The sequence below is a fragment of the Oncorhynchus keta genome, unplaced genomic scaffold (genome assembly GCF_023373465.1).
Source record: "Oncorhynchus keta strain PuntledgeMale-10-30-2019 unplaced genomic scaffold, Oket_V2 Un_contig_23403_pilon_pilon, whole genome shotgun sequence".
NCBI lineage: Eukaryota > Metazoa > Chordata > Actinopteri > Salmoniformes > Salmonidae > Oncorhynchus > Oncorhynchus keta.
The window spans coordinates 15,199-42,805 of NW_026283359.1; the positions used below are offsets into that span (position 1 = coordinate 15,199).

A 27,607-nucleotide genomic window follows, 5' to 3' on the forward strand; every position below is an offset into this window, starting at 1 on the left:
GATTGACTTCATTAATATTTGATTGCAGTATTTATGAGATAGCTGTTTTTTGCTTAGATTTCTGTATTAAGCTAAATGACTGTAAATGAGACATCACTTTTATAGCATGGGGGAATATCTTCCAATTAGAAACGCTATAGAGCAGGGATACCGTCCTGTAGGTTTTAACTCCAACCCTGTTCCTGGAGAGATACTGTCCTGTAGGTTTTAACTCCAACCCTGTTCCTAATTTACTGTCCTGAGATACTGTTCCTATGTAATCCTGTAGGTTTTAACTCCAACCCTGTTCCTGGAGACCTCCAAAGATTCGTCCAGGTTTTAACTCAACCTGTTCCTGGAGATACCGTCCTGAGGTTTTCAAACTCCAACCCTGTTCCTAGACTCCAACCCTAATCTAGCACACCTGATTCTAATTAGCTGATTGATAAACTGAACCAGATCAGTTACTACTGGGGTTGGAGCGAAAACCTACGGGAGGATAGTTCTCCAGGAACAGGGTTGGAGTTAAAACTTACAGGAGGGTAGCTCTTCAGGAACAGGGTTGGATTTAAAACCTACAGGAGGGTAGCTCTCCAGGAACAGGGTTGGATTTAAAACCTACAGGAGGGTAGCTCTCCAGGAACAGGGTTGGATTTAAAACCTACAGGAGGGTAGCTCTCCAGGAACAGGGTTGGATTTAAAACCTACAGGAGGGTAGCTCTTCAGGAACAGGGTTGGATTTAAAACTTACAGGAGGGTAGCTCTTCAGGAACAGGGTTGGATTTAAAACCTACAGGAGGGTAGCTCTCCAGGAACAGGGTTGGATTTAAAACTTACAGCCACCCACCAACCACCAGGATGCCCGGAACAGAACATTCCAAGGGTAGCTCTTCAGGAACAGGGTTGGATTTAAAACCTACAGGAGGGTAGCTCTCCAGGAACAGGGTTGGATTTAAAACCTACAGGAGGGTAGCTCTCCAGGAACAGGGTTGGATTTAAAACCTACAGGAGGGTAGCTCTCCAGGAACAGGGTTGGATTTAAAACCTACAGGAGGGTAGCTCTTCAGGAACAGGGTTGGATTTAAAACTTACAGGAGGGTAGCTCTTCAGGAACAGGGTTGGATTTAAAACTTCCAGGAGGGTAGCTCTTCAGGAACAGGGTTGGATTTAAAACCTACAGGAGGGTAGCTCTCCAGGAACAGGGTTGGATTTAAAACTTACAGGAGGGTAGCTCTTCAGGAACAGGGTTGGATTTAAAACCTACAGGAGGGTAGCTCTCCAGGAACAGGGTTGGATTTAAAACCTACAGGAGGGTAGCTCTCCAGGAACAGGGTTGGATTTAAAACCTACAGGAGGGTAGCTCTCCAGGAACAGGGTTGGATTTAAAACCTACAGGAGGGTAGCTCTCCAGGAACAGGGTTGGATTTAAAACCTACAGGAGGGTAGCTCTTCAGGAACAGGGTTGGAGCGAAAACCTACAGGAGGGTAGCTCTCCAGGAACAGGGTTGGATTTAAAACCTACAGGAGGGTAGAGGAACAGGGTTGGATTTAAAACTTACAGGAGGGTAGCTCTCCAGGAACAGGGTTGGATTTAAAACCTACAGGAGGGTAGCTCTCCAGGAACAGGGTTGGATTTAAAACCTACAGGAGGGTAGCTCTTCAGGAACAGGGTTGGAGGAAAACCTACAGGAGGGGCTTGGAACAGGGTTGATTTAAAACCTACAGGAGGGTAGCTCTTCAGGAACAGGGTTGGATTTAAAACCTACAGGAGGGTAGCTCTCCAGGAACAGGGTTGGATTTAAAACCTACAGGAGGGTAACTCTCCAGGAACAGGGTTGGATTTAAAACCTACAGGAGGGTAGCTCTAGATCCAGGAACAGGGTTGGATTTAAAACTTACAGGAGGGTAGCTCTTCAGGAACAGGGTTGGATTTAAAACCTACAGGAGGGTAGCTCTTCAGGAACAGGGTTGGATTTAAAACCTACAGGAGGGTAGCTCTCCAGGAACAGGGTTGGATTTAAAACCTACAGGAGGGTAGCTCTCCAGGAACAGGGTTGGATTTAAAACCTACAGGAGGGTAGCTCTCCAGGAACAGGGTTGGATTTAAAACCTACAGGAGGGTAGCTCTCCAGGAACAGGGTTGGATTTAAAACTTACAGGAGGGTAGCTCTTCAGGAACAGGGTTGGATTTAAAACCTACAGGAGGGTAGTTCTCCAGGAACAGGGTTGGAGTTAAAACTTACAGGAGGGTAGCTCTTCAGGAACAGGGTTGGATTTAAAACCTACAGGAGGGTAGCTCTCCAGGAACAGGGTTGGAGAGCTCTGCTCTAGAGTCTAGAGATAAAGATAATGATAGAGGTATATGCCCTCTTGTGGACAATGTAGTTACAGTCTTCTCAAGAGAGCTTCAACAACACTGATGCCCATGTAGAAATGGAGTTTCAACAAAACTGAAGAATTGTGGCTATAGAGGACTATGATATTGTTGGACTCAAACGCATCTCTAGTTTCCAGAATAAGGGGCTGAAAGTAGTACTGCAGTAGCCTAGTCAACAGAAAGTATGGGCTAAGTCTCATATTAATTTATAAATACATGGATTCCAGTTAAGGACACATTTAAATGCCCTTAAAGAAAAAAAGATTTCAGTTTACTCTCATCCAGAATCATTCTCATCCAGAATCATTCTCATCCAGGATCATTCTCATCCAGAATCATTCTCATCCAGGATCATTCTCATCCAGAATCATTCTCATCCAGGATCATTCTCATCCAAGATCATTCTCATCCAGGATAATTACCTCGAAAACTGTTTAGGTAAATTAAAGGTTGGGTCAGCAGCGGGTTGCCAGTTGTGTGTTTACAGGTGGCGTGTGTGTGGTCTATTGGAAACGCTCTACTTATGCGCTGGCTCGCGTATAATGATCATGTTTATCCAAACTAGAGGAATATAAGAATAACGTTTAGGTATTCATCGTTTGGCTCCATATCGTGTTACTGTTTTACTTTAGTGTTTAATTTCATCTTGAATTACAACATGGTGCATGGCATACATTGAGTTGAAATATAGATTGTTTGTTGCGCGTAAAAACAAATATTGCATTCAACGCTTAAACGTATTTATGTTTTACCTAATAGTGTCATTACACATAAGCATATTAAATGAGATTCAAATCAAACAAAATGTCTTTCTTTGATAAGCCTATCCAATATATATTCTAGGCTATACAATACCAATCCCGCCATTGATGAAGTACGCTTTCAGCGGTCTCCGACTTTGTTTTCAGCAGACCATGCAGCGAGAGGAGTTCCTCATAGTTCCTTGCTCGCGCCCACCCCTCTTTACACGTAATATACTTTATTGGCCAATCCTCTCTCTCTCCAAATCTTTACGCCATACAGGCTATAAGAACTCCGTAACTTTCTCAAGTATCAGAAAACATTTCTTGTCTCGGGATTCCATGTATGGATACTTTATTATTGGTGTCTGGCGGTGAATCGAAGGCGCAACTGGAAATAACCGTTAACTTGATGCGTGGATCATTCGGACTGACTGTCGCTTGTCTGTCTTCTAACTGAGGGGTGATGTCTGAGGAAATGACCGGGGAAGAGTCGAGCTCCCCAGGCTCTCCACTAGACAGTCTCAGCAACAGTGAGGGGGAACTGGATAGGCAACCGAAGAGATGTGGGAGGAAAAGGACATCAAGCAGGAAAAACGGGGAGGATTCAGATAGCCCTACCCCTGGGAAAAGAGGGAAAAAGTCAAGCAGCAGCAGTCCACATTCTTTCGAAGACCTACAGACGCAACGAGTCATGGCGAACGTGCGCGAGCGGCAGAGGACGCAGTCACTCAACGAAGCTTTCTCGTCTTTACGGAAAATTATCCCCACTTTGCCTTCAGACAAACTGAGCAAAATACAAACCTTAAAACTTGCTGCCAGGTACATCGATTTCCTGTACCAAGTTCTGCAGAGCGATGAATTGGACTCCAAAATGGCAAGTTGTAGTTATGTGGCTCATGAGAGATTAAGCTATGCGTTTTCTGTATGGAGGATGGAGGGCGCTTGGTCCATGTCAGCATCTCACTAGCTCACGGCCGAAGAGCTGTAGTCCAAAATGGTATGCTCTGTTTTCCAACTCATTGTCTTACTTTTTAAGACCGTACTACATTGCAACCATTTCAGTTGATGTTCGTTGTACAAAAATGTCTAAATACAAAAGCTTTAGGCCTATGGGCCTACTACATTTGACTATAGCCTATTTGGGCTGTTGTTGTTTTTTTAACAGTATCAGCTTAAACAGTGTTCTACTTTAATAGACTATTGTACTTTCCTGGATCTGTGAGTCATACTGCAGCCATAAACAAGTCTAGGTTGCTGTGTTTTGTTTAACTTTTTCGTAGTCAGGCGTCAATAATTAATCGTCTTTTTTATAATTGTTCTGATCTGCAGGTGACAGCTGATTCTGCTTATCAATATGACAACGGGGCAATTCTGGAGAATAATGCTGGAAACACACAAAGCTGCGGTTTATGGGAGCAAACTTTGACAACCATTTAAAACCAAAAAGAACAGGGCGTGGGGAGAGCACTTTGCCTGGGAAAGGCCCGCGTTTGGACGACCTGGATCTGCATTCGAGTGCTCGGCTACTACACTACTACATTCTGAAATACGTTAGTTTTTTTTATTGTTGACGACGAATGTTACTTGGAAATGTATGTTTTCATGCATGTCTTTGACTCTGTGGACCGTATTCTGTGGAGGTTAAAGGGCAGCATCGACGCATTTGTCTCAGTTTCCGTGTGAGACTTTCGATGTGGACTGACTGCGGCATTATAGGCTAATGGGTTGAAATAATGTGTCGCCAACCTGTGCGAAAATAATTGAGGTTATTATTTTCAGAATACATTTATTTATTTATTGATGACACGTGTTACACGAGGAATAGATCTTATGTCTGAAAAGCATTCCTATTTTTATTATTGTTGTGTAAATAATTGTATATTTTCCGCAATAAAGAAAACGATAAAACAAAATGATTTCCCTTTTTACTTCATTAATTAATTTCAACCAAACAAGTATGGCATGATTATACAAATCTAAATGTCATAGGATCGAACAATTGTCAAATACTTTAGTAAGTCCCTCTTTTGATGCAAACATGCAATCGTATGCAGCAGAGTTATCTGGTAGGCTACCAGTTAGGCTACTTCGACTTTTATTCTGACACAAATAGTAAATAAATTGTCGGTAAGTCTTCACATTGAAGTGAATGTTTATAATGTGTCCTGCTCCAATCCACAAGTGGACCATGCTTAACATTCACATTTACGACAACAACTTTCGCAGAGATCATTCAGTAAGAGGGGTGTATGAAATGTATTAAAACTGTGTCCACCTGGGAAACGTTTCACGGTTGTTTTTGGCATGGTCTTATAATCAACATAATCACGCTTCATCTTAAACCAACATACTCCTGAAATGCCTCCGAATATCGGATTTCTCTCGACCCAATGGGACTATAGGTTATGAAAGACTAAATAATCATAATATTTATTAGGTTTGTTTTGTAGTAATGAACGGACATCGTTGGAATAATGTATTATTATTATTATTATTATGACAATATTATTATTAGCCTATTTGTAAAATAAACCAGACTACTGCTTTAATTATTATTGTATAGTAGTAGGCAAACTTTGCCGTTTATAACTGTGTAGCAACACTTTGTGCGTCACTAAAGCCTATAGTGTTGACATTTTCTATTATTACATGTTCCTGATGAATGAGGTTATTGCATGTTCCTGATGAATGAGGTTATTCCATGTTCCTGATGAATGAGGTTATTCCATGTTCCTGATGAATGAGGTTATTCCATGTTCCTGATGAATGAGGTTATTGCATGTTCCTGATGAATGAGGTTATTGCATGTTCCTGATGGAGGTTATTACATGTTCCTGATGGAGGTTATTACATGTTCCTGATGAATGAGGTTATTCCATGTTCCTGATGGAGGTTATTCCATGTTCCTGATGGAGGTTATTACATGTTCCTGATGAATGAGGTTATTCCATGTTCCTGATGGAGGTTATTCCATGTTCCTGATGGAGGTTATTCCATGTTCCTGATGAATGAGGTTATTCCATGTTCCTGATGGAGGTTATTACATGTTCCTGATGGAGGTTATTCCATGTTCCTGATGAATGAGGTTATTCCATGTTCCTGATGAATGAGGTTATTACATGTTCCTGATGGAGGTTATTCCATGTTCCTGATGAATGAGGTTATTACATGTTCCTGATGGAGGTTATTCCATGTTCCTGATGAATGAGGTTATTCCATGTTCCTGATGGAGGTTATTCCATGTTCCTGATGAATGAGGTTATTCCATGTTCCTGATGGAGGTTATTCCATGTTCCTGATGAATGAGGTTATTCCATGTTCCTGATGGAGGTTATTACATGTTCCTGATGGAGGTTATTCCATGTTCCTGATGGAGGTTATTCCATGTTCCTGATGGAGGTTATTCCATGTTCCTGATGAATGAGGTTATTACATGTTCCTGATGAATGAGGTTATTCCATGTTCCTGATGGAGGTTATTACATGTTCCTGATGAATGAGGTTATTACATGTTCCTGATGAATGAGGTTATTCCATGTTCCTGATGGAGGTTATTACATGTTCCTGATGGAGGTTATTCCATGTTCCTGATGGATGAGGTTATTCCATGTTCCTGATGAATGAGGTTATTCCATGTTCCTGATGAATGAGGTTATTCCATGTTCCTGATGGAGGTTATTACATGTTCCTGATGGAGGTTATTACATGTTCCTGATGAATGAGGTTATTCCATGTTCCTGATGGAGGTTATTACATGTTCCTGATGGAGGTTATTCCATGTTCCTGATGGAGGTTATTCCATGTTCCTGATGAATGAGGTTATTCCATGTTCCTGATGAATGAGGTTATTACATGTTCCTGATGAATGAGGTTATTCCATGTTCCTGATGGATGAGGTTATTACATGTTCCTGATGAATGAGGTTATTACATGTTCCTGATGAATGAGGTTATTCCATGTTCCTGATGGAGGTTATTACATGTTCCTGGTGGAGGTTATTACATGTTCCTGATGAATGAGGTTATTCCATGTTCCTGATGGAGGTTATTACATGTTCCTGATGAATGAGGTTATTCCATGTTCCTGATGGAGGTTATTACATGTTCCTGATGAATGAGGTTATTCCATGTTCCTGATGAATGAGGTTATTCCATGTTCCTGATGGAGGTTATTACATGTTCCTGATGAATGAGGTTATTACATGTTCCTGATGGAGGTTATTACATGTTCCTGGTGGAGGTTATTCCATGTTCCTGATGAATGAGGTTATTACATGTTCCTGATGAATGAGGTTATTCCATGTTCCTGATGAATGAGGTTATTCCATGTTCCTGATGAATGAGGTTATTCCATGTTCCTGATGGAGGTTATTCCATGTTCCTTGTGGAGGTTATTACATGTTCCTGATGAATGAGGTTATTACATGTTCCTGATGAATGAGGTTATTCCATGTTCCTGATGGAGGTTATTCCATGTTCCTGATTGATGAGGTTATTACATGTTCCTGATGAATGAGGTTATTCCATGTTCCTGATGAATGAGGTTATTCCATGTTCCTGATGGAGGTTATTCCATGTTCCTGATGGAGGTTATTCCATGTTCCTGATGGAGGTTATTCCATGTTCCTGATGAATGAGGTTATTCCATGTTCCTGATGAATGAGGTTATTCCATGTTCCTGATGGAGGTTATTCCATGTTCCTGATGAATGAGGTTATTCCATGTTCCTGATGGAGGTTATTCCATGTTCCTGATGGAGGTTATTCCATGTTCCTGATGGAGGTTATTACATGTTCCTGATGAATGAGGTTATTCCATGTTCCTGATGGAGGTTATTACATGTTCCTGATGAATGAGGTTATTCCATGTTCCTGATGGAGGTTATTACATGTTCCTGATGAATGAGGTTATTCCATGTTCCTGATGGAGGTTATTACATGTTCCTGATGAATGAGGTTATTACATGTTCCTGATGGAGGTTATTCCATGTTCCTGATGGAGGTTATTACATGTTCCTGATGGAGGTTATTCCATGTTCCTGATGGAGGTTATTACATGTTCCTGATGAATGAGGTTATTCCATGTTCCTGATGAATGAGGTTATTCCATGTTCCTGATGGAGGTTATTCCATGTTCCTGATGAATGAGGTTATTACATGTTCCTGGTGGAGGTTATTCCATGTTCCTGATGAATGAGGTTATTACATGTTCCTGATGAATGAGGTTATTCCATGTTCCTGATGGAGGTTATTCCATGTTCCTGATGAATGAGGTTACATGTTCCTGATGGAGGTTATTACATGTTCCTGATGAATGAGGTTATTCCATGTTCCTGATGGAGGTTATTACATGTTCCTGATGTTATTCCATGTTCCTGATGGAGGTTATTACATGTTCCTGATGAATGAGGTTATTCCATGTTCCTGATGGAGGTTATTCCATGTTCCTGATGGAGGTTATTACATGTTCCTGATGGAGGTTATTACATGTTCCTGATGAATGAGGTTATTACATGTTCCTGATGAATGAGGTTATTCCATGTTCCTGATGGAGGTTATTCCATGTTCCTGATGGAGGTTATTACATGTTCCTGATGAATGAGGTTATTCCATGTTCCTGATGGAGGTTATTCCATGTTCCTGATGGAGGTTATTACATGTTCCTGATGAATGAGGTTATTCCATGTTCCTGATGAATGAGGTTATTCCATGTTCCTGATGGAGGTTATTACATGTTCCTGATGGAGGTTATTCCATGTTCCTGATGGAGGTTATTACATGTTCCTGATGAATGAGGTTATTCCATGTTCCTGATGGAGGTTATTCCATGTTCCTGATGAATGAGGTTATTCCATGTTCCTGATGGAGGTTATTCCATGTTCCTGATAAATTAGGTTATTCCATGTTCCTGATGAATGAGGTTATTCCATGTTCCTGATGAATGAGGTTATTCCATGTTCCTGATGAATGAGGTTATTCCATGTTCCTGATAAAGGAGGTTATTCCACGTTCCTGATAAAGGAGGTTTATTCCACGTTCCTGATAAAGGAGGTTAGTTCACATTCCTGATAAAGGAGGTTATTCCACGTTCCTGATAAATGAGTTTATTCCATGTTCCTGATAAATGAGTTTATTCCATGTTCCTGATAAATTAGGTAATTCAGTGTTCCTGATAAATGAGATTATTCCATGTTCCTGATAAATTTGGTTATTCCGTTTTCCTGATAAATGAGGTTATTCTGTTTTCCTGTTAAATGAGGTTATACCATGTTCCTGATAAATTAGGTAATTCCACGTTCCTGATAAAGGAGGTTATTCCACGTTCCTGATAAAGGAGATTATTCCACGTTCCTGATAAATGAGATTATTCCATGTTCCTGATAAAGTAGATTATTCCATGTTTCTGATAAATGAAGTTACTCAATGTTCCTGATAAATGAGATTATTCAGTCTGCCTGATAAATTAGGTTATTCAGTCTGCCTGATAAATTAGGTTATTCAGTCTGCCTGATAAATGAGGTTATTCAGTCTGCCTGATAAATGAGATTATTCCATGTTTCTGATAAATGAGATTATTCAGTCTGCCTGATAAATAAGGTTATTCAGTCTGCCTGATAAATTAGGTTATTCCAGTTGCCTGATAAATGAGATTATTCAGTCTGCCTGATAAATTAGGTTATTCAGTCTGCCTGATAAATTAGGTTATTCAGTCTGCCTGATAAATTAGGTTATTCAGTCTGCCTGATAAATGAGATTATTCCATGTTTCTGATAAATGAGATTATTCAGTCTGCCTGATAAATAGGTTATTCAGTCTGCCTGATAAATTAGGTTATTCAGTCTGCCTGATAAATTAGGTTATTCAGTCTGCCTGATAAATTAGGTTATTCCATCTGCCTGATAAATTAGGTTATTCAGTCTGCCTGATAAATTAGGTTATTCAGTCTGCCTGATAAATGTTTTGATAAATGAGATTATTCAGTCTGCCTGATAAATTAGGTTATTCAGTCTGCCTGATAAATTAGGTTATTCAGTCTGCCTGATAAATGAGATTATTCAGTCTGCCTGATAAATAAGGTTATTCAGTCTGCCTGATAAATTAGGTTATTCAGTCTGCCTGATAAATTAGGTTATTCAGTCTGCCTGATAAATGAGATTATTCCATGTTTCTGATAAATGAGATTATTCAGTCTGCCTGATAAATTAGGTTATTCAGTCTGCCTGATAAATTAGGTTATTCAGTCTGCCTGATAAATTAGGTTATTCAGTCTGCCTGATAAATTAGGTTGCAAATCGACATGATTGATCAGTTGCGTGAACTTTCTTCTTTCTTTAATGAGAAATGGAGAATAGTTTTGCAAAAGCTGAAATATATTAAATTAATATAGGCCTATTCAATTGTGATATATATTGATATGCGATTCATAACACCTTAAATCGTGATATTGCATATAGCCTAGTATGTAGCCTAGACGATGTAGCAGGCCTATTGTAATTGACTGTCTGTATTATTTTAGGCTACTTCTAATCTATTCACAAAGAGTCATGTTACTTTGCTAAATGTAATAGGCTACTGATGCGAGACAGAGTAAAATATTAAGCTTGCGTTAACAAATCTTGTTGGTGGGTTTTATTTTCTGTCTGTGGCTTTCATATAAACATAAACTATTTAATAAATCGAATTGATGAGCGCACGTTATTTCCCATATGGCGAGCTATAATAGCAAGCGCTCAGGCTAAAGCTCCTGCAAACCGCCTGTAAATCAAAGCACGTCTAATGAATTGATCCCCATAACGTTGTCCCCATATTCTTCACCGATTTATTTGACGTGAACGGGTGTTGATAGATTATTAGCATTAGCATGTATTAAAGGCCACGTGTATCAGTTGTAGATGCTGTGCAAACATATCCCTTTATGGCAGATAACGCAGAACAACTGCTTGTCAATCTGAGATCGCAGGCGTGTTCCCTCAGAATACATGTTCAATCAACGTATTGCATAGCCTGCAGTTACTGCCCCTGGACGCTTAATCTATCCATCCGTTTGTTGAATCTGGAAAAGTATTTTGGACTCTTCAACCCTCCTGAAGTCGTTTCATTCAAAGCACGTGTCCGTTTGAAGGTGTGCAATTGGCTTGTGAGGCATGTATGGAATTCCCAGATGTCTATGAAATTCAAGGCGTCTCTGGTAGGCCCTGTAGGTTAGTGTGAGGTTGTGGAGTATACAGCCAGCATATATGAAAGTCTCCTATACACAGCTTGTTTTTATGGACATAGTCACTGCAGAATCACAAGAAAAGTTCCAAAACTCAAAATAGAGTTATGTGCAAACTAAAAACCTGAATGCAAAAGATAAACCTAGTCCTTAGCCTACCTAAGAACACAACTTGCTTATATGAACATCCAAGCTGTTCCCGTTGACAAGCAAAATAGCTTAATTTGAAGTCAACAAACTCTCTCCAACTCAGAAATGTAATACAACTAAGAGCAAGTATACGTTCCTGTGTTTGCGGAGAGGAGTTGGTAACGGACACGACGCAGAGAGAGGCACCGAATGAAACCTATTCTGAACAGATGTTAGTATTTTACAAAAGTCACGTGAAATGAACAGATGTTGTTGTAGAACAGGGACTCGCCTTGGTTCGAGAGCATTCCTCGACAGAAAGGCTTCGAAATAAGATCGGAGAGAAGCATTAGCGTTCTATCCACAACAAAAAACGACTCAGCACATCGTGTGGGTGATAATAGATTACCACGGGCCTCACCTGCGATGGAACCTCGGCCTACGTCCCATAGGAAATCTATCAAACTAAAATGGACGGTTCCAACCGCGCAGGAATTTGCTGGAGATGGGGTAAGAGAATATAGCATTTGTTTTATATGTGCTGGGAGAAGGCCTACAGCAATCGACGTCAATGTTGTTAACCAGTATTATGTAAGTTGTTTTGATAATGGCAGGATGCAATACCGTATCCCAGTGGTTGTTGGAAAGACGCCAAATAACGTCTGATAGTTATTGAAACGCGCTTATCTATTGAGATATCGAATATAATATAGGCCAGGCCTGTGTGGAATTGTACTTTGGTACAAAGGGTTAGTCTAAAATGGGCCTTCAATACGACCTGCAGTGAGTTTCCTGTTCTTCGTTGACTGCTAAACCTTAGCCAATAATTTGCAGAGTTTCTTTTCTTAGAAAATCGTGATGCAAAATGCTACCTCTTTGTTAGAAAATGGGGACGGAAAATGTTCGATGATAAATATGTGGTTTTGAAGAAAATAAAAATCAATCTATCATAAATCAATATAATACAGACTATTGTCTGTGTTGACCAATAACGGAATGTTTTCTATAAGGGTTGAAGTAATTGTGATGTTCCTAATAAGCAAACCGAATGTATCATTTAAATGCAATGTAAGAATGAAATAACGTGATTTTAAAAGTAAAATGTGAAATAATCCTGTAGTCTCGGTTTATATCACTGGGTGCCAATAACTGCCTCAGAAAATGAGTCTTGAATAACTAACTGCATACACTGGTAACAGTTGTTCATTATCTCCAGAATGCATTCCTTCCTTCGAGGATATATGGCTTTCTGATACTGTATATTCAGTTCATTCGTTTCTTAATAAGATTTGGCCCAAAGTAAATTACATAAAATAATATTTTGGCCTAAAATACATTTTTATCAAATTGTTATTTATAATTATACACAATTTATTATGATGAATATTATGATTGTTATTATTATTATTATTATTATTATTATTATTATTATTATTATATAATTGACACACAAATGGGGCGAGGGGTGCCTGAGTTCTGATAAAGCAGGGGACTAGGTCAAGTGGACAGTTTAAAGAATGGCTGTGACATACATGAGAACAGGTGGAGTACAGACCTATTCTACCATGAGAACAGGTGTATAGACCTATTCTACCATGAGAACAGGGGGAGTGCAGACCTATTCTACCATGAGAACAGGTGGAGTATAGACCTATTCTACCATGAGAACAGGTGGAGTATAGACCTATTCTACCATGAGAACAGGTGGAGTATAGACCTATTCTACCATGAGAACAGGTGGAGTATAGACCTATTTTACCATGAGAACAGGGGAGTGCAGACCTATTCTACCATGAGAACAGGGGAGTATAGACCTATTCTACCATAGGCCCCTTTCCTAATAGCACACAATCCTTTCATAAATAGCATAAGCTACTATTCCAATGACGCTATTTTCAATGGCTAAATATGTACACACCCATTATAAATGTTGTGAAACATATAAATATTCTCAATGGCCAAGTCGTTCCGGGCCGCATCAAAACGTTCCGTGTTGAAGGCCTACTTGTATTTTTCCTTTCCTTTTCCTTTATGATTGTTATCCCGTTCTGTTGTGAATGTTGTATTATGTGTTTTCTATCATTTGATGAATAGTTAATGCAATAAACATTGCCGTAACATGAAGTGAGTCGGTAGATGCAACTTGATCATAATGGGGCGGCAGGTAGCCTAGTGGTCAGTAGATCAGTAGTTGGACTAGTAACCGAATGGTTGCAAGAACAAATCCCCGAGCTGACAATGTACAAATCTGTTGTTCTGCCCCTGAACAGGCAGTTAACCCACTGTTCCTAGGCCGTCATTGAAACTAAGAATTTGTTCTTAACTGATCTGCCTAGTTAAATAAAGGTAGATTAAAAATAATAATATTGACAACCCAGTGGGCACGCCACGTCATTTCAGGTAATATTTGGTTGAGACGTTGATGAGATTACAACCTTTATTCACCCACTCAAAAATACACCCAACAGATATTTGAATTTCCAATGTGTCGTCACTCTGCGTACAAAACGTACAAAATCATTTTCGACCCAAGCCACCTCCTGTACCCGGACTCTGAACTATCCCCTCTGGGCACAGGTATAGGGCACCCCTCAGCAGGAAAAACACGACTAGACAGTCATTTGTGGTGTGATATAGGTGTGTGTGATATCCCTCCTAAATATCTCCGGCTAATGTTCCTATCGACACAGTAAGGCCAGCAGGCTAGTTTTTAAAAATATATATATATATATTGGTATGTACGTGTTATGAAAGTTGTATTGTCAATTTTGTTTTGTATTTAAACGCCGCTTTAAACGTGTACATGGCACTGCAACACAGTTTGCCCATGGGGACTATAAAGTCAGTAAGTACCACGAAATTCCAATCGAAAAACAATGTCAAGATGTTTTGGTTTAATTGTCAACCAAATGTCTATGCACTTTAAAACATTTTTAAAAGCACAGCAAAATTAAAATGGGAATTCGATTTGAGATATTTTATTTATTTATTCAGCATTAAGGTGTTACCACTGTGTTTAATATATTAGCAGAACCGAATGACCGCGATTGCAGTTGAGATTACATTAAAAGTACATGGCGCAAGTGATCAATGCCGTTAGAGATTCTGCGCAGATTATTACAGCAATTGTGAAGCTCTAAACAGACCTGCATAGGTCACGCATGCTATCTTCAACATGCACGCGTTATATGATTACACAAGAAGACATGTATAGTTACAATAGCCTCAATGTGGCCATGGATGTGTTACTCATTTTAATGTTGAATGTTACATTCGTTTGTAAAATAGCCTTAACTTAATATTACAAATGTAATATTGAATTGTCTTTGGTTGACAATGCAACCAGATATCAACATTTAAAGGAGATTTTCTGCTTGGATAGTTTCATCTGTGCCATTGACTTAGTCTGGCTTTAATTACAGTTGTCTACAATGAATCATTTGATATGGGGCGGCAGGGTAGCCTAGTGGTTAGAATGTTGGACTAGTTCGAATCCCTGAGCTGACAAGGTGCAAATCTGTCGTTCTGCCCCTGAACAGGCAGTTAACCCACTGTTCCTAGGAGGTCATTGAAAATAAGAATTTGTTCTTAACTGACTTGCCTAGTAAAATAAAGGTAAAAAAATAAATATATGTTGTATTCATGTCTCCATTTCATCCAAAAATCTAATTTAAAGAATAGAAGAAAATCAAACTTTAAAAAGTTTGATTTGATTTAGGCCTGTTCTTTAACAGGTTAAAACCCTGGATGGGAGACCAATTCTCCAGTAGGAGGTGCTTCCCAGTGGAGTTAAGTTGAAGAGCCGAGACCTAGTGGCATCCCAATAAGAAACAGGTGCAGACTGCAGAGCTAAGATCTAGTGGCATCCCAATAAGAAACAGGTGCAGACTGCAGAGCTGAGATCTAGTGGCATCCCAATAAGAAACAGGTGCAGACTGCAGAGCTAAGATCTAGTGGCATCCCAATAAGAAACAGGTGCAGACTGCAGAGCTAAGACCTACTGGCATCCCAATAAGAAACAGGTGCTGACTGCAGAGCTATAAGACCTACTGGCATCCCAATAAGAAACAGGTGCAGACTGCAGAGCTATAAGACCTACTGGCATCCCAATAAGAAACAGGTACAGACTGCAGAGCTGAGATCTAGTGGCATCCCAATAAGAAACAGGTGCAGACTGCAGAGCTAAGACCTACTGGCATCCCAATAAGAAACAGGTGCTGACTGCAGAGCTATAAGACCTACTGGCATCCCAATAAGAAACAGGTACAGACTGCAGAGCTGAGACCTAGTGGCATCCCAATAAGAAACAGGTGCAGACTGCAGAGCTGAGACCTAGTGGCATCCCAATAAGAAACAGGTACAGACTGCAGAGCTGAGACCTAGTGGCATCCCAATAAGAAACAGGTACAGACTGCAGAGCTGAGACCTAGTGGCATCCCAATAAGAAACAGGTACAGACTGCAGAGCTGAGACCTAGTGGCATCCTGATAAGAAACAGGTGCAGACTGCAAAGCACTCCAAAACTATGTGAGGATTCAACAACGGACCGGTGCAGACCAGGGCTGGAGATAAGATCAAAGATGCAGTATTTCAATCCAGACAAGGCTTTGGTAGACAGGAGACCAACACACACACACACACACACACACACACACACACACACACACACACACACACACACACACACACACACACACACACACACACACACACACACACACACACACACACACACACACACACACACACACACACACACACACACACACACACACACACACACACACACACACACACACACACACACACACACACACACACACACACACCCTGAGGTTGTAAGTCTGCTGATTGTTTGAATACTGAAAATCTATGAATAATTAATTAACGAAACCCCTCATATTCAGTCCAGATGTGCTGCTCTACAAGATAAATATCTAAAATTGCAACAATTAATTTGGTGTTGTCCACATATAGTTGCTGTACACCAGCTTACATTGACACATCCTCCAGTGTCAGAGAGATCACCTTAGGGTCTCTGAAAAAGAAAGGACCAGTCTCATTGGATCCTGCACTCTTAGCTGTATATTATGGAAGGTAAGACAGAGACACAAAGCTATGATTATTATTACAGACAAAGTGAGACTCATCCAGCAGAAATGAAGAGTAAGGCCCCTGGTGGCATCCCAAATGGGTCCCTATTGCCTATATAGTGCATCCTTTTTATCTATGGACCCTGGTCAAAAGTATTGCACTATATTGGGAATAGAGGGCCATTTGAGACTCCCACCATCTCCCCTGTAGCTCTGTACTGTTCTAGAAGGTAAGGGGAGGGCTTGTTGAATCTGCGCTGCTGTTGTAGGAACAGTGTGGATCCGTGCCAAATGTCTCCCTATTGCCTGTATAGTGTATTATTTTTGACCTGGTTAAAAGTAGTGCACTATATAGGGAATAGTGTTCCATTTGAGACACAACCTCTAGCTGCCTTGTGCTTTACAATGAAAAACCCTGAGAGCTTTGTGGAAAGGCAAGATGTCTATGAGGTTTACTAAGTGGAAGAAGCTCTGACATGGCATGAGTTGTTTCTGTATTTATTTACTTACTTACATGCATTTACCAGGTAAGATGTTTGAAAACATGTAGTTGCAACAACAACTTGGGGAGGAGGATAGGACAGGGATTGAACGAGCCCATTGGAAGCTGGGAATGAATAGAGGTGCACATCCACAGTGCACTAAATGTACGATTTCAGCACTGAGACTAAAGCCTATATCTTTATTGTGTCATTCAACTGGAGAATGTTTGAAAGTAGTAGTCATTTTGATAAGCAGGCGTATTCATGAAAGCAGTGCTGTACAATACGACAGATGGGGATGACTGAACCTTTCCATTCCCGAAGAGATGGACAAAGTATTGCCTGACTGGATGACCAATGAACAATCTATTCTGTCTTTTCCTCCAAGGCCTTTTCATGTTTGATTTACAGATCTCAGATCATTGTTTCAGTATAACTGAAACCATATTGAGTCAGTTCCAAATGGCCCCCTATTCCCACATACTGTAGTGCACTACCAGGGCTCATAGGGCTCTTGTCAAAAGTAGTGCACTATGTAGGGAATAGGCTGTAATTATTTGACCCATATCATGTCAGCCTTGGAGGAAAGCTTGTTTTCATTAGGATTTCCCTTGGATTTGTGAATCGATGTATAGCTGAGAGAGAGAGAGCTGCTTTTCTCTCAGGTGGGTTGGTGAGAGAGTTCATCAGAAGGGGGTCATGGTGCTCTCCCAGAAGCTTGGCTGGTGCCTAATTGTGAATTCAGACAAACAAAAGGTGTGATGGGTTCATATCCATGTCGCATGAAGCTTTTTGTCACTGCATCAGGAATAGCGTACACGGACGTTTTGGCTTTGCAGACTTCATCAGTGTGAAGAGAGAAAATGAAACAGACCAGTTAGGCTGTCCTTTTTATCAGTCACATGTCCTTACAATACAATCAAATAATACAGAAATGTTTAGAGAAATGTTCCAGAAATAGATGATCAAATTAGGCTTTTTGAGGAAAAGTCAACATGACTTTCAGGTAGGTCTCAAATAACCAATACAATCTAATTTGGCAGTCGATGTATAAAGTTATGGTAAATTAAATACCTTCTTGCTACACTTTGCATTGGTTAGTTTAATGAGCTATGTTGAGAGAGAATTGACTAAAGCAAGATTTGCATACTTAATTTGCTGGTCAGAGGAAAGGCCAATTCATTTGGCCCCTCAATTGAATTGGCCTTTCCTCTGACCAGCAAATGAAGTATGCAACTCTTGCTTTAGTCAATCTGAAGGCACACAGTATGTTTGAGTTGGCAAATGTCAGATTCCAGCACAACAATTCACCCAGAATAAAACGTCTGAATCAAATCATAACAGATCAGTGTTCCATCACAGTGAATGGTACATAGGTAATCCAAAGTGATGAGTAATTGAAACGTGGCATCAGATTGCGTCCAGAGCCCTGCGTTCTCCCTTCATAGCTGCCCAGAGAACAGGCTAAATGACTGGTTCACCACTGCACCTTGTGTTTACGCTAGCTGTGTGCGCCGTGTGCCACCCAGGCTGCAGACAAGACACGGATCAGGGTGCTTTCTGGGGAATACACAATGATGTCACAGACAGGAAATGGCTGGGAATGACTTGGCACCTTGAGGTAGCTGGCTCGTCCCCCATTGGCTCAGAGGCCACCCTGGAATAATAAACAAGCAATCAGGAGGCAGCACGAGAGTACACAAAGGCACTGCAGACGTTCATGGATGATAAAGGCTGATTTTTCATTTGAGGGGGATGATTATTTGTGTTCTCCGGTAAATACAGGGCCCCTCATAGGAGGCATAAACACACATATGAAGGGAAAAGCGGTTTCGGCCCCAAACACAATGATTTAAAATGTTCTTGTTTATGTCCAACCATGATTAATATAGGCTGCTATATATTTAACCAGAGTTACAGTTTTGAGAGCGTAGCAGACATCTGATTTTCTGAGGAAGCAGAGAGAAACACCTCCTTGGTAAATGTGAACTGTTTGGCTCTTAAAACTGTTTCAGTCTTTTGGCTGTGTTATCATACCACCTTCACATCCAGTCAGGCTCCGCACAACGCCGCTAGTCCTACAACACATATGGTTTGAATCATGTTTCCAATGCATTTGTAGTCAAATCAGATCATGTCAAAGGGATTCTGTTCACTATATTTTAAGAATTGAAAGGAAGTTACTTTAGGGAAAGGGAAAGGGGGAAACCTAGTCAGTTGTACAATTGAATGCCTTCAACTGAAATGTATCTTCCACATTTAACCCCTCTGAATCAGAGAGGTGCAGGGGGCTGCCTTAATCGACATCCACGTCTTCGGCACCCGGAGAACAGTGGGTTAACTGCCTTGCTCAGTGGCAGAACAACTGATTTTTACCTTTAACATGGGCCTGTGATGTATCTTACTGAACAAGTGCCTCAGGGTCGGCCAGGAGAATGTCAAATGGGGTGCCTACCGTACAGTAATATTAGTTTGTTAATGAGGTAGTTTCTACCGTACAGTAATATTAGTTTGTTAGTGAGGTAGTTTCTACCGTACAGTAATATTAGTTTGTTAATGAGGTAGTTTCTACCGTACAGTAATATTAGTTTGTTAATGAGGTCATTTCTACCATACAGTAATATTAGTTTGTTAATGAGGTAGTTTCTACCGTACAGTAATATTAGTTTGTTAGTGAGGTAGTTTCTATCGTACAGTAATATTAGTTTGTTAATGAGGTAGTTTCTACCATACAGTAATATTAGTTTGTTAATGAGGTAGTTTCTACCGTACAGTAATATTAGTTTGTTAGTGAGGTAGTTTCTACCGTACAGTAATATTAGTTTGTTAATGAGGTAGTTTCTACCGTACAGTAATATTAGTTTGTTAGTGAGGTAGTTTCTACCGTACAGTAATATTAGTTTGTTAGTGAGGTAGTTTCTACCGTACAGTAATATTAGTTTGTTAGTGAGGTAGTTTCTACCGTACAGTAATATTAGTTTGTTAGTGAGGTAGTTTCTACCGTACAGTAATATTAGTTTGTTAGTGAGGTAGTTTCTACCGTACAGTAATATTAGTTTGTTAATGAGGTAGTTTCTACCGTACAGTAATATTAGTTTGTTAATGAGGTAGTTTCTACCGTACAGTAATATTAATTTGTTAATGAGGTAGTTTCTACCGTACAGTAATATTAGTTTGTTAATGAGGTAGTTTCTACCGTACAGTAATATTAGTTTGTTAATGAGGTAGTCTTTATCGTACAGTAATATTAGTTTGTTAATGAGGTAGTTTCAACCGTACAGTAATATTAGTTTGTTAATGAGGTAGTTTCTACCGTACAGTAATATTAGTTTGTTAATGAGGTAGTTTCTACTATACAGTAGTAATCGTTTGTTAGTGAGGTAGTTTCAACCATACAGTAATATTAGTTTGTTAATGAGGTAGTTTCAACCATACAGTAATATTAGTTTGTTAGTGAGGTAGTTTCAATCGTACAGTAATATCAGTTTGTTAGCGAGGTAGTTTCTACTATACAGTAGTAATCGTTTGTTAGTGAGGTAGTTTCAATCGTACAGTAATATTAGTTTGTTAGTGAGGTAGTTTCAATCGTACAGTAATATTAGTTTGTTAGTGAGGTAGTTTTTATCGTATAGTAATATTAGTTTGTTAGTGAGGTAGTCTTTATCGTATAGTAATATTAGTTTGTTAGTGAGGTAGTTTTATCGTATAGTAATATTAGTTTGTTAGTGAGGTAGTTTTTATCGTATAGTAATATTAGTTCGTTAGTGAGGTAGTTTCAATCGTATAGTAATATTAGTTTGTTAGTGAGGTAGTTTTTATCATATAGTAATATTAGTTTGTTAGTGAGGTAGTTTTTATCGTATAGTAATATTAGTTTCCTGGCCACCTCTCTTCCTGTCCTGCTATAGCCCTGTCCTGGCCCCCTCTCTTCCTGTCCTGGTTTAGCCCGGCCCGGCCCTGTCCTGGCCTGGGGGTAATTAGCTAGTGTAATGACAGCGGCCATGACACCCTTATCCCTTAGGTTCCGCTCTCTCTCTCTTTCTCTCCCCGGGTGCTAATCCCCCTGCCTTCATTAACCTGCCGGCCCAACGTCCCCCACAACACAGCACATAGTGATACTCATGTCACCCTGATAACTGATGTGTTGTTACAGCATTACAATGATCTCCTTCTTCCATCCTCCTAACATGTCAGGGAACTTTAATTGCGAGCTAATTTGGAACCAATCTCAACAAATGGGGGAGTATTAGAGGAAGCAGAGAAAATTGAGGCAGGCATGAGCTGAGCTGCGGCATCTTGATCTTATGCAGAGACTTGTTTCAGAGTTATAAACGCAAGGACGTTGTTTGAGTGATGATGGAAAATAGTCAATGGTATGTTTATTATTTTATTTATTTAACCAGGCAAGTCAGTTAAGATAAAACTATTATTTACAAAGGCGGCCTACCCCGGCCAAACCCGGATGATGCTGGGCCAATTGTGCGCCGCTCTATAGGACTCCCAATAACAGGCAGTTGTGATACAGGAAGAAGCCACTGCTCCAAAACCGCCATAAAAAGCCAGACTATGGTTTGCAACTGCACATGAGGACAAAGATCATACTTTTTGTGAGAAATGTCATCTGGTTTGATGAAACAAAAATAGAACTGTTTGGCCATAATGACCATCGTTATGTTTGGAGGAAAAAGGGGGAGGCTTGCAAGCCGAAGAACACCATCCCAACCGTGAAGCACGGGGGTGGCAGCATCATGTTGTGGGGGTGCTTTACTGCAGGAGGGACTGGTGCACTTCACAAAATAGATGGCATCATGAGGTAGGAAAATTATGTGTATATATTGAAGCAATATCTCAAGACATCGGTCAGGAAGTTAACGCTTGGTCACAAATGGGTCTTCCAAATGGACAATGACCCCAAGCATACTTCCAAAGTTGTGGAAAATGACTTAATGACAACAAAGTCAAGGTATTGGAGTGGCCATCACAATGCCCTGACCTCAATCCCATAGAAATTTGTGGGCAGAACTGAAAAAGCATGTGTGAGCAAGGAAGCCAACAAACCTGATTTTTTTTTACCTTTATTTTACTAGGCAAGTCAGTTAAGAATAAATTCTTATTTTCAATGACAGCCTAGGAACAGTGGGTTAACTGCCTGTTCAGGGGCAGAACGACAGATTTGTACCTTGTCAGCTCGGGGATTTGAATGTTGCAACCTTTCGGTTACTAGTCCAACCCTCTAACCACTAGGCTACCCTGTCAGGAGGAATGGGCCAAAATTCACCCAACTTATTGTGGGACGCTTGTGGAAGGCTACTCGAAACTTTTGACCCTAGTTAACCAATATAAAGGCAATGCTACCAAATACTAACTGAGTGTATGTGTAACGGATGTGAAATGGCTAGCTAGTTAGCGGTGTTCGCGCTAACTAGTGTTTCAATCGGTGACGTCACTTGCTCTGAGACCTTGAAGTAGTAGTTCCCTTGCTCTGCAAGGGCCGCGGCTTTTGTGGAGCGATGGGTAACGATGCTTCGTGGGTGACTGCTGATGATGTGTGCCGAGGGTCCCTCGAGGATATGGGCGAGGGGACGTTATACTGTTACATATGTAAACTTCTGACCCACTGGGAATGTGATGAAAGAAATAAAAGCTGAAATAAATAATTCTCTCTACTATTATTCTGACATTTCACATTCTTAAAATAAAGTGGTGATCTTAACTGACCTAAGACAGGGAAATTTTACTAGGATTAAATGTCAGGAATTGTGAAAAATTGAGTTTAAATGTATGTGTATGTATGTATGTATGTATGTATGTATGTATGTATGTATGTATGTATGTATGTATGTATGTATGTATGTATGTATGTATGTATGTATGTATGTATGTATGTATGTATGTACATATGTGTGTGTGTGTGTATATGATGCAATATTTAGGAATTGATACCCGCAAAACAAACATTTGGGGGATTGGAAGTGTCTTCGGGTGTAGTTCTTACCATTATTTTTGGGGGGACGTTTTATCTTTTGTTCTTTGTTTTGAGTGGTTGTTAGGGCGACAAGCCAGGCTTTAGTGTTCTAGTATCTATGAGTCACCAGCATCTCTGTCCTCATTTCCCAGCAGGGGCGTTTGTGAAGCAGGTCGTCAACAGGCTGACTCATCACATATGGCCCCAGAACCGTGTTCCTCTGCCAAGATGACACTGCACAGGATATAGTCCACATCATCAGCCACCTGGTCAGGTGACCCTGATAACAACAACAACAACAACAACAACAACAACAACAACAACAACAAGGAACAAACAAAAGTTGATTGGATGGTGTAAGAGATGATTCTGACTGCAAGTTTCCATTGTGGTCCGACTGAATCTACCAATGGATATCCTGGTGTATCTGCCTGGTGTATCTGCTTCTGGACTGAACAGGGCTGGAGAGGACCACAGTTCCTCTCAACAAATAGGCCCACATCAATGAACTTCTCCAGATGAGACCGTGTGGAATACTGATGTGATACTCATACATGCAAAATGCTACTACAGGATAGAATAGCATGGAGAACTTTATGACACAAACAACAGTCATACTGAAGCTAACATGGACACGTTTGCAATGATGCAATATTTAGGAATTGATACCCACACAATAGTGGGTGGATGATCACTCGTTACAATAGGGAAATAGTGGGTGGATGATCACTCGTTACAATAGGGAAATAGTGGGTGGATGATCACTTGTTACAATAGGGAAATAGTGGGTGGATGATCACTCGTTACAATAGGGAAATAGTGGGTGGATGATCACTCGTTACAATAGGGAAATAGTGGGTGGATGATCACTCGTTACAATTAGGAAATAGTGGGTGGATGATCACTCGTTACAATAGGGAAATAGTGGGTGGATGATCACTCGTTACAATAGGGAAATAGTGGGTGGATGATCACTCGTTACAATAGGGAAATAGTGGGTGGATGATCACTCGTTACAATAGGGAAATAGTGGGTGGATGATCACTCGTTACAATAGGGAAATAGTGGGTGGATGATCACTCGTTACAATAGGGAAATAGTGGGTGGATGATCACTCGTTACAATAGGGAAATAGTGGGTGGATGATCACTCGTTACAATAGGGAAATAGTGGGTGGATGATCACTCGTTACAATAGGGAAATTGCACACACTTTGTTTTTGGGATTATATTTATAGATGTTGTGTTTTACAAGTATTTTTTGGATTATGTTATAGCTTATAAATACCCATTTTTGCTTTTCTTGTATTTATTTAGAGAACATGTATGTTGGCACATTTTATCGCGGATATTAATATTTGGTGCTTGATGAGAAGTTATCTTCAAAAGTTTTGTAACAAGATTTGGTTTTACGACATTAAAGACATGGAAGGCTGTTTTAACTACTGAACTATGTACGATGACCCGACTGTATCTAACTGTATCATCTATATTAGATTGAAATGTTTGTGAAACTAATCCAGGGGGTCACAGAGGTTGAGAGTTGAAAGTGTTAAGTCTCGTTAAACAACCCAAAACCTCTTAGACATAATACCACAGTGTCATGTGTCTGTACCCTGATCCCTGCAGGAAACCCATCTGCCTCTCAAATGGCACCCTATTCCCTATATAGTGCACTACATGCATATTCCTATGTAGTGGCCCATAGGGTTCTGGTCAAAATAGTGCACTATATAGGGAATAGGGTGCCATTTAGGACGCTGACCCATTCCGAGGACCCTGGTATCTCCCTGCTTTAACGATGCAGGACGACGTAAAGCTTGACTTATCTCCCTCCCCAATCACTGTGTCACCAGGGTGCTGGCTCCGTCCTGCTGGAGGGAACAGCCTTGCTGTTTGTGACCTGTGTGATAAATCAAGTTCAAAGCAGAGGGTTGCACGCTGACAGCAAGTTTTAAGTTCCTCGGCATACACATCACAGACAAACTGAATTGGTCCACTCACACTGACAGCGTCGTGAAGAAGGCGCAGCAGCGCCTCTTCAACCTCAGGAGGCTGAAGAAATTCGGCTTGTCACCAAAAGCACTCACAAACTTCTACAGATGCACAATCGAGAGCATCCTGGCGGGCTGTATCACCGCCTGGTACGGCAACTGCTCCGCCCTCAACCGTAAGGCTCTCCAGAGGGTAGTGAGGTCTGCACAACGCATCACCGGGGGCAAACTACCTGCCCTCCAGGACACCTACACCACCCGATGTTACAGGAAGGCCATAAAGATCATCAAGGACATCAACCACCCGAGCCACTGCCTGTTCACCCCGCTATCATCCAGAAAGCAAGGTCAGTACAGGTGCATCAAAGCTGGGACCGAGAGACTGAAAAACAGCTTCTATCTCAAGGCCATCAGACTGTTAAACAGCCACCACTAACATTGAGTGGCTGCTGCCAACACACTGTCATTGACACTGACCCAACTCCAGCCACTTTAATAATGGGAATTGATGGGAAATGATGTAAATATATCACTAGCCACTTTAAACAATGCTACCTTATATAATGTTACTTACCCTACATTATTCATCTCATATGCATACGTATATACTGTACTCTACATCATCGACTGCATCCTAATGTAATACATGTATCACTAGCCACTTTAACTATGCCACTTTGTTTACTTTGTCTACATACTCATCTCATATGTATATACTGTACTCGATACCATCTACTGTATGCTGCTCTGTACCATCACTCATTCATATATCCTTATGTACATATTCTTTATCCCCTTACACTGTGTATAAGACAGTAGTTTTGGAATTGTTAGTTAGATTACTTGTTGGTTATCACTGCATTGTCGGAACTAGAAGCACAAACATTTCGCTACACTCGCATTAACATCTGCTAACCATGTGTATGTGACAAATAAAATTTGATTTGATTTTTGACAGATATCACCTTACACCCTGACAGATATCACCTTACACCCTGACAGATATCACCTTACACCCTGACAGATATCACCTTACACCCTGACAGATATCACCTTACACCCTGACAGATATCACCTTACACCCAGGCCCAGTTCACTTGTCTTAGTATTACATCTTGGCTGTTTGCGTTTGCTAGTCTCATACCTGTCATGGAAAGCGTTCATTATTGAAATGTGTTGAGGCAACATCACACATAGAACCCCCCCACCCCATCTACCACCATTCCAGTAAATGACTGAAATCAGATTAGTGTAATGTCATATGAAACACTAACCAACAAGAGTTTGACTGCATCCCAAATGGAAACCTATTTCCTTTATAGTGCACTACTTTTGACCAGAACCCTTGGTCTAAAGTAATGCATTATATAGGGTATAGGGTGCCATTTGGGAAACAGACTTAGATTCCTGAGGAGTGAGTCCACGTGACATGAAGCCACACTTGGATAAACAGTTTCACCCTTCCCTTATTAATTCTGCTGACCTTGGTGTCACGGTGGATGAATGTTTTATGAAGGTCTGGAGCTCCAACGAAGGCTAGAGGAGTAGCAATAAGATCTATTAAACGTTCTGGTACTGTAGGACTGAAATAATAGCTGTTTTACCCATTACACTGTACACTATCAGTGTACAGTGTAAATATTCCTTTTGCGGAATATTTAAATAAAGCCTGGAATAAAAATGTTAAAAGGCTACTTATAATTAAATTGTAACTAAAAAAAGATGTTGCTTCTATGTGGTTAATAGCGTGTGTATGTATGTATGTATGTATGTATGTATGTATGTATGTATGTATGTATGTATGTCTGTCTGTCTGTCTGTCTGTCTGTCTGTCTGTCTGTCTGTCTGTCTGTCTGTCTGTCTGTCTGTCTGTCTGTCTGTCTGTCTGTCTGTGTGTGTGTGTGTGTGTGTGTGTGTGTGTGTGTGTGTGTGTGTGTGTGTGTGTGTGTGTGTGTGTGTGTGTGTGTGTGTGTGTGTGTGTGTATGTATGTATGTATGTTATTTTACTGCTCTGGGGATGTAATTTACTATTATGTATTGATTTTAACCTGAATATTGTTTTCACTCTTTATGTGATGCACAATGCAGAGAACACAGGAAGAAGAATTATAATTTAATTACCATAGTGAAGTCTTGTAATATTTGTTTATGTGTCAATTAATCTCATAATGGATGAGTTGCCAATTGGTGATTTGACACTAAAATAAAAATGTCTTTCATTCATTCATTCATCAGGAGAAATGTCTCAAAGCATTGGTCATGAATTAGCTCCAAGTTCCTTTGTTCTGCTCTATTCATTTACGGTATAATCTAATCTATTTTATTATATTTTAATCAAATCCTATTCTATAGACCATTCTCCATAATGCATTTTAACCCATCTTGTCAATTTAACCTTTGATGGTGTATCCTGGGTCTAATATTGAACCAATAGCAGTATTATCCTGGGTCTAATATTCTGCTGGTTGTACCAACAGCAGCAGCCATAGTATTATCCTGGGTCTAATGTTCTGCTGGTTGTACCAACAGCAACAGCAGTAGTATCCTGGGTCTAATGTTCCGTTCCGCTGGTTGAACCAATAGCAGTATTATCCTGGGTCTAATGTTCTGTTGGTTGAACCAACAACAGCAGTT

General features: G+C 40.3%; 1 protein-coding gene and 3 long non-coding RNA genes across 6 annotated transcripts; 3 read left to right on the forward strand and 1 right to left on the reverse strand.

Moving 5' to 3' along the window:
• Positions 1 to 531: 531 nt before the first annotated feature.
• On the reverse strand, positions 532 to 2,126 carry LOC127921735 (uncharacterized). Of its 3 annotated transcripts, none has more exons than XR_008109395.1 (4): positions 1,961 to 2,126; positions 1,240 to 1,497; positions 896 to 1,024; positions 532 to 683 (listed from the first exon to the last, which is right to left on the reverse strand). It is a non-coding gene; the product is annotated as an uncharacterized LOC127921735 (long non-coding RNA). The 3 variants fall into 3 exon arrangements; XR_008109396.1 differs by having other exon boundaries at positions 532 to 640; positions 1,918 to 2,126; XR_008109394.1 differs by having other exon boundaries at positions 1,918 to 2,126.
• Positions 2,127 to 3,368: 1,242 nt separating this feature from the next.
• Positions 3,369 to 5,012, forward strand: LOC118373601 (twist-related protein 2-like). The gene is made up of 2 exons (XM_035759785.2): positions 3,369 to 3,973; positions 4,429 to 5,012. Exons 1-2 carry the CDS (start codon positions 3,563 to 3,565, stop codon positions 4,534 to 4,536), a joined length of 519 nt encoding a protein of 172 aa, XP_035615678.1. The 5' UTR covers positions 3,369 to 3,562; the 3' UTR covers positions 4,537 to 5,012.
• A 2,099-nt stretch (positions 5,013 to 7,111) lies between these two features.
• On the forward strand, positions 7,112 to 8,291 carry LOC127921736 (uncharacterized). Its single transcript, XR_008109397.1, has 3 exons — positions 7,112 to 7,141; positions 7,217 to 7,291; positions 8,246 to 8,291. It is a non-coding gene; the product is annotated as an uncharacterized LOC127921736 (long non-coding RNA).
• A 3,338-nt stretch (positions 8,292 to 11,629) lies between these two features.
• Positions 11,630 to 25,932, forward strand: LOC127921732 (uncharacterized). The gene is made up of 2 exons (XR_008109389.1): positions 11,630 to 11,950; positions 23,133 to 25,932. It is a non-coding gene; the product is annotated as an uncharacterized LOC127921732 (long non-coding RNA).
• Positions 25,933 to 27,607: the final 1,675 nt, after the last annotated feature.